Below are 7,950 nucleotides of genomic sequence, written 5' to 3' on the forward strand. Positions count from 1 at the left end.
ACATCTTCTGCATGCAGTCCCGGTCAAAACAAAGGTGGTGGCGTGGCTTGGGAGAAGGGAATATAATTAGTATGAAATACTACTCGAACCAAGCGAGATTCCTTTGGGATTAACTTATGTTAATTGGAAGACAAGTTGGTGATGGGGGTATGTAATGAGTCATGTGGTGAGGAGATGATTAGTCAAATGAGTAGATTAGTAGCTAACTCTGGACAACATCAATGTTAAAAATTTGCAAAGATATGTCGGGGCAATTTGCGGTATCTGACAACTCGGCTCGTTGTTATTAGCACTTAATCGAGACGTAATTGCTGACTTATGGCACGATTTGCTTTGAACATAGAATAATATTGTATCTAATTAACTGCTGTTAATTTTGGCTAATATAAGACTAGATGCAATCTTACATAACAATTCTTACTCTGCAAGGTTGCTTATTACTATAAATAAAAGACGATAGGAGCAATATGTTTCAAAAAGAAAAAAAATATTATATATTCTCACAAATTGGAACTAGAATAACGGGTTAAATTTTAAAATGGATAATATTGTCCAAGGAAAAGCTTGATAATATATAGACTCTAAGGATGTTGTACAGTTTTAAAGTGGAGAAAAGTAAATAATTTATCATTATAGCAAGAATAATAATAATTATTTAGCATTTACATTGTTCATCTAAATTATTTTTCTATTAAAAAGTTGTATCAGCTGAGAAAAGTATGCTTTTAATCAATAAATTAAACCACGGACAAAAGCACCTGCCCTAGGCCTACAACTCCCAATAGTTTGCTAAGCAGGCCCAGAAGTCATGGGCCCAGTAGCCTGATCCGAATTTGTTTGATTGGTTCAAGATCACAAAGTGGGCTGCACGGCCCAACTGCTTCAAATGCTTATTAGAAGACGGACCCAGGAACGAATGCTTATTAGATCACAATTACGCAACCTGCAATTGGATGATATGAGATGTCATAATATTAATTAAACACTTGTCTTTCCTTCTCAAAAACAAACAAAAACATTTGTTTTCCATGAGAATAATGTTTCTTAAATACACACACACACACACACACACAATGTAATTGGCTACGCATCCTGCCTTTGGAGTGCTTTGATTGGCTCTCCATCTCATAAATCTAGGGCCAGGATGTGCTCCAAGAAATGGAGGCTAAATTAGGGATAGAACTGAGTGGGCGAGGGTTAAACTATTTGATGAAGAATAGGGATATGTTTTAAATGTAAAGCTAGAAATAGAGTACTATATAAGCAAACTAGGTTACTAGTTTCCAAGTAGAGCTTGAAGGAGGTTTGGATTCTCTTTCTGCTTCTTGTTACATGATGTTTCCATAAGTATTTTCATTTCTTTGAAGAGACTGCAGTAATTTGACAATTATTCTCCTGGAAAAATTTTCTTGGTTTAGGTGTCTGGAATTGATAAAGTTCTGGCCCTAGCCTTGTTTTATTTTCAGTCAGGTTTCCTCCTGCCCTAATTCTTAAAAGAGAAAAAAAAGGAAAAAACTACCAATATTTGACATTGATTGGTCACTTTGCTTTTAAGGTCCATTGTAGCTTAGTTTTTTGGTCCCTTGGGAAAAATTTTAGTTTTGATGTACAACGGCCTTTTGCATGCTTATGATAAACCTTTGGAATTTACAATAACGCGAACAGGGTCCATTAATTTTAGTGGGACACACAAAAAAAAGTGCAGCCAAGTGGTGAAGAAAAACCAGTCCTCCATGGCTTAAAGCTCTACTACTTATGTTTGTGAATCACTCGAATGAAATAAAATCCAAGTTCAAACCTGGGAATAATTTTTTTCAAAAAGAGGCTATAGATTAGCGATCAGAACTTTCCTCCATACTGAGAGGTGCCATGTGTTTGAATTGTTCTCGAGGAGGAGGAGGACAAGAAGAATCACCTAAAAGTCGAAGTAGAATCCAATTATGAATGATATGAATCATGTTGCATTACAGATGGAGAGATGCCATGTCTTAATGGACAGTGATACCATAAACACGACAGCGAATTAGACCATAAATACGTTAGATAAGGGACTAAAATAGTTTCTCATCCATAGCACGAACATCTGAGCTTGTTCTCATTTATATGCAACCGCCACGTTTTACTCAAAAATATCATGCAACCATTATGCAAGGCACCGAGAAATTCAGAAGAATGCTTCCAGGTTTCGTACGTCCAGCTTCTCCAGATTCTCTATTTTGAGTCATCAACATTCTTCCTGCCCAAATATATTTGAAGGCAACCCACAACCGAACACAAATATTCTCCTCTCTTAGGGCTCGTTTGGTTCGCAGGAAAGGGAGGGGGGAAAGTGTGGTCAACGGGAAAGTAATGAAATGCCTCTTGTTTGGTTGGAGTTTTCAAAGGAGAGAGATGGGAAAGTTGTATTCCCATGGGAATATGATTCCCACATTTCATGGAAAAGTCTTTCCCATGAGAAACATGGGAAAGTTACTTTTCCATGAGGTGGGAATCACTCCTTTTTTATTTTTTCCCAAAAAGACCCTTCAGCATTAAAGAAGCATTAAAGAGGCATTAAAGACCTAATTTTTATTAAGGGCATAATAGGAATTATACATAACTTTCCTAGGAAAGTGGATGGTCAACCAAACATAAGCACTTTGGAAATTTGTCACTTTCCCATAGTTAACCAAACATGCCAAAAGTGCTTTCCTAGGTATCCTCTTCCTAGGAATCTGATTCCCAGGAATCATATTCCTAGAAGGGAAAATACTTCCCGCGAATCAAACGAGCCCTTAGTGTTCACGACTTCAGCATATCTTCAGCATTCTAATTTGTGGATTCCATAGGTGGTGCCGTGATCTAGTTTCAATTCCTAAGAACTCGATGCGACACCTCACTAGCCGTAACTTCATAGTTTGGCACCACGTCATTTGCACGCTGGCAGTTGGACGGTCCAATTTCATCGAGATAGATATTGTTGCAGGGTCCTTGTCGATTCCAGAATCTTAGCACGTATCTATCCATGGGCAACTGTTTCGTCACTGCGGTTTTGTCTGGCAAAACAAGTTAATGGCAGTCTTTTGAGCAGCAAGATTGGATTATTTGATTCTCTTGGTGAAGTCATGCATGAATCTTGCTCTTTTGTTGCATATGACATATAAGTCATGTCTGCGTGTGCGGGATGATGTGTCATTGCCATTGATTGACAAATAGAATGGTACAAAATTTTATATCGCAAAATTTTTCTCCCATGTGTTATTGCATAACTCTGGTGAACCTAACCTTTTTTTTTTTTTCGTCCTGATATTGAAAGCATTGGCCATGATAAAGTCCATGAAAACAAGAGCTTAGCACTCTTATACACAAAAACACAAGCTGTATTTTTCCTAAGCATCACCAATATTATTTGTTAAAATATTTGGAGAAAAAGAGAAAAACAAAAAAAAAAGAGACTCTATTGTATCATATTCGGTACATTTCAGGAGTTATATATACTCGTGTACAGACTCCATACGTGAAGAATAATATAGGTTGATATAGGATCTCACTAATAATGGAAAATATTATGGATAATACGGATTGCCATGTGATTCTTAAAATTACTCCAACAAAATTATACAATCACGTTGATAAAAAAAATAGTATAAGTAATACAGTTTGTTACGTGATCTCTAAAATTACTCTAACATTATTTAAGATATTTTTTATGTGATAGCATCAGAATTATTTGCTTGGCAATTATTTTAGCCGCTCAGAGAATAATATGAGGGGGCAGTTCTCAATTTTGGAAGATCTTGGCAGGATAACTACAGTTTGGCGAGAAAGTATTGATTCAGAGTTGTGTTTGGTTTCAGCCTAGTTTCATTCAATGGTGCATGGCACAAATGCCACGCTAGTGATCCATATGTGAGGCTTACCATCGTGGCCTGGGCCCACTGCAACAAGCATGGGCCGCACACCTGATCCATAACCTCGCCCGACCGACACCCAAAAATACGACTCCCGTTACCCACGTTTCCTGGGACCCACCCAGCTGTCATATATTTTATCATATAATATCAAATTATTAGATGTATCCAACCCACCTAATAATTTCTCCCACACAACCAACCCTACATAAAAGCCGGCCATGATCGCGTTCCCTCGCCGTCCATCAAAACACTTCCTCGGATGCTCCTCTATCCCTCATCATTAGCTGAACACGTGTCCCACCTAGATCACACCCCTAGAGCTCCTTAGCACCTAGTTTCTCCGCATGGCAGCCAAACAAGCTTCTGGAATATTGTCCCAAAAAAAGAAAAAAAAAAAGAGGCAACTTTCTAGAATACGTGGCAAGCGACACGGCTCTCCGCCTGTCCCTATTAGTTCCCCCTCCACTAGTACCTTCCCTGCGAAGTAATCCCCCTTATTCCCGTGTTAACCCAACCACCACCCACCACCCGAATTAATTCATCCAGAAATCCGTCATCCCCCCTCCCTGTTTTGACTTCCAGAAAAGCGTATTCGTCATCCCCTTACCCTCCTTCCGATAAATCTCCCACGCATCCTTCCGCCCACTCCCAAAATTGCAATCCCCCGTTCTCTCCTCTCCCCGCACCTATTCCTCAATTCATCTCAACTCGTACACTGAATAATTTTTAGTTGAATTGGAGTGAATTGGTCGCGGAAGATGGAGGCCAGCAACCAGGAGTTCTGGCACTTCAGCGATCAGATCCGGCTCCAGACGATCGACTTGAGCAACCTTTCTATCGGGGATAGCATCTGGAGCGACTCGTATTTGAAGAGGACCGACGAGCGTCGAAACTTCGAGAATCCCGTCGGGCCGTCCGATCTCGGCTGGAAGATGGGATTCGGGAATCAGAAGCTGGCGTTCGGGAATAGCAACAACCAACGGATCAACAATAGCAATTCCAACGACAACAGCGGTGGGAATAACGGTGGAATGAAGAATGGGAATTTTGCGACTAATGGTTACAACAGCAACAACAACAACAATAATACCAACGGGGTGATTAAGAATTATTTTAGCAAGGGGACTGGGAAGTCCGTGAATCACGGACATGGTGGGAAGAAGAATAACGGTTATGATGGCAACGGAGGGAGTGGGAAGAAGAAGAATAACAATAACGGGAATAGCGGCAGTAATAACAACAATAGCAACGGAGCGGTGGATAAGAGATTCAAGACGCTGCCGCCGTCGGAGTCGCTGCCGAGGAATGAAGCGGTCGGCGGTTATATCTTTGTCTGCAACAACGACACCATGGAGGAGAATCTCAGGAGGCAGCTCTTCGGTATGCATCATTTTATTTGCTTAATCGCCATTCTCTTATTATTTGATGGAAATCTTTTAAATTTTTTTTTTTATAATAAGTATATTTGATCGCCAACTTTCTGCAGTATGGGTTTAATCCAGATAGAAATCTTTTGTCATCTTTTTTCCTAATTCTTTTGGTTGGTACCAGGTCTGCCATCAAGGTACAGAGACTCGGTCCGAGCGATAACACCAGGGCTGCCTCTTTTCCTCTACAACTACTCCACCCACCAGCTCCATGGGATTTTTGAGGTGCTGCGTCGATCTAATCCCATCATCTTAATTATATGCTCGATGGAATTGGATTCTGTTTTCTTATGCAAATCTGTCTTTAAATTTGGTCTGCAGGCGGCTAGCTTTGGAGGAACCAACATCGATCCGACGGCTTGGGGGGACAAGAAATGCCCTGGGGAATCCCGTTTCCCGGCCCAGGTGTGGATTCCTTCATACTTGCTCTTGGAATTGTCACGTAACTCCATCATGCTTTGGGTCTGGCTAGATTTTATCATGTTAATCTAAGTTTTCAGGATTTCAACTAATTTTCGCCAACTAGTGTTTTGTCCATGGAGCTATAACAACCACTCTTATCTTTCTTTTCTATAAACTCGATCAACTGAAATTAGATTGGTGAGATCCCAGTCAGATTGGTGATCGAGATTTGAGAACGTGTCATGCAGGTTTTGGATCTTGGTCTAGATCATAAATTGGATCAGTGGTTTAACTTGGGCTTGTGAAATGCTGCTCGTTGTGGGTGTAGATGTGCTCAATTAAATAGTTTTTAACTATCAGAATAAGTGTTTAGTGTTTTCTTCTTCTCCTTCGTGTTCTTGAGATAATAGTATCTGAATGCTTCTTATTCTTTTTCTTCTTCTTCTTCCTGTCCTTGAGAAAATTGTATCTGAATGAGTTTTTGGGTATATTCATGTAGATGTATTTTGTCTTCCTTGTTGGTGTCACAACCTAGGATCTTATCCAAAATGACTAGGTTAGCTTAAATGTATTATTTAGATTTTTTAGCTCTATATAAATATCCAAGATCTATTCAATGCATAGCTGACATGAGACTAAACACGTATACCCGCAACGATCCTCACAGTTAGTAACCTACATGTTGTCAGACACAATGAGGATATTGAATTGCATCAAACTTATTCAATCCATTTATGCTACTATTGGAGGCCTTTCATGAATTTGGATGGACATCAATTTTAGGTCAGGAAGATAGTTTACCTTATTCCCACCTGCCTCCCTTCACCGCCGCCCTATTTAATTCTGAAAAAGGAGAGGGGATATGATAGTATATTCTTAATGGTTTGAGCAGGCAGTTTGTTTCATCTTTTGGTGCTCTATATTCACATAAATAGATTATTTTATCCGAGTTGGGGTGCAGCTCCACTTTCTATCATAATTATTTGCCCATCTGCTAATAATAGTTGTTGAGGTGGTTGCTTTGTTTATGCCAGAACACAAAACTCTTTAACCAAATTCCTTGGACCGTGGCTTCCAACGTATTTTTTTTCTATTTCTTTGATGGAGACCTCCAACAACCAGGATATTACCCCTTATTTTTTCTCTGCCGAAGAGATTTTTCTTAATGACTTATCTGAGGGTTATGTGTTTAATTGCTTGTTTAAGTTATTCTCATTGTTTTTTTTTCCCCCTCTTTTCTTTGATTAGGTGAGAGTAATGACAAGGAAGGTCTGTGATCCACTGGAGGAGGATTCATTTCGCCCTATCCTTCATCACTACGATGGCCCCAAGTTTCGGCTGGAGCTCAGTGTTCCTGAGGTTTATGCCTGAAAAGTTTTATTTGCTATCTCTACTTTTCATCAGCTTGGTTGTGACATTGTGATGGCATGCTCTATTTTTTCAGGCTCTGTCTCTCCTTGATATATTTGCGGTAAACAATGCTTGAGATGGAGTTGGCCTATTCTCAGAACAATCAACCTGGATGGCGATGCAGGCATATCTATATATAAATATCTGTTCTTCGTACTACCTTGGAATAAGTTTGTGTTTTCTGGGGATAAATTTTAGTGGACTATATGATCCAGATGAAGAAGGGTGGAGTGATGAGGCCTGTTCTTGGTACTTATGCCAGTTTTTGTAAGAAATTCTGGGACAGACTCTGTTATGTAAGTGAGTCATATAGAAGAGGATCTTTTATCTTTTTTTCCGCAAATAATAGTGTTTGTTGGTGTGCAAGATGGTAGAAGTATCATCTGAATAAAGCGGCTGAAGGAGCACAGAATTCGTGTTGGGATTACCTACCCAATTTATTTGATGTCATGGTTTGCGTACTAATCCTACCATCCGCAGCCCATCTCTAACGTTTCAATTGACTTCCTTTTGTAGCTTGGAAGCTTTGCATGCGACCTTAAGTTGATTGAAATTGTATCTTTGTGATTTCTGCATCCTGGAGATCCTTAAATTTGTGCGTATTTTGCATTACCTCACAATTATCTTGTTGCGGCAAAGAGAAAAGAGTAACAAAATAAGAAGAGAAATTAAAAAAAAAAAAAAAGAGCACATGATATTTATATGATTTAATTTATTGATCTACATCTAGAGGTAGAGGTAATGTAAAATTTTTTATATAAAAATTGGAGATTAAGAGTTTAAAATTTCTTTATAAATCTTCTCTTCATATGCTTGAT

The 7,950-nt window shown here is 39.2% G+C and overlaps 1 protein-coding gene across 1 annotated transcript; it reads left to right on the forward strand.

Annotated features, from left to right (window-relative positions):
* Positions 1-4,390: 4,390 nt before the first annotated feature.
* LOC103719163 (B2 protein-like) lies at positions 4,391-7,690 on the forward strand. The gene is made up of 5 exons (XM_008808276.4): positions 4,391-5,273; positions 5,445-5,545; positions 5,642-5,725; positions 6,971-7,081; positions 7,167-7,690. The coding sequence occupies exons 1-5, from the start codon at positions 4,652-4,654 to the stop codon at positions 7,206-7,208; spliced, it is 960 nt and encodes a 319-aa protein (XP_008806498.1). The 5' UTR covers positions 4,391-4,651; the 3' UTR covers positions 7,209-7,690.
* The last annotated feature ends 260 nt before the right edge of the window (positions 7,691-7,950 follow it).

This window comes from Phoenix dactylifera, chromosome 11, assembly GCF_009389715.1.
Source record: "Phoenix dactylifera cultivar Barhee BC4 chromosome 11, palm_55x_up_171113_PBpolish2nd_filt_p, whole genome shotgun sequence".
NCBI lineage: Eukaryota > Viridiplantae > Streptophyta > Magnoliopsida > Arecales > Arecaceae > Phoenix > Phoenix dactylifera.

Excerpts from the sequence above, each read along its gene's own strand:
- LOC103719163 (XM_008808276.4), top strand. The coding sequence starts at position 4,652 with ATGGAGGCCAGCAACCAGGAGTTCTGGCACTTCAGCGATCAGATCCGG. Across the intron at positions 5,546-5,641 it reads AGCTCCATGGGATTTTTGAG|GCGGCTAGCTTTGGAGGAAC; the intron begins GTGCTGCGTCGA and ends TTTGGTCTGCAG. Across the intron at positions 5,726-6,970 it reads AATCCCGTTTCCCGGCCCAG|GTGAGAGTAATGACAAGGAA; the intron begins GTGTGGATTCCT and ends TTCTTTGATTAG.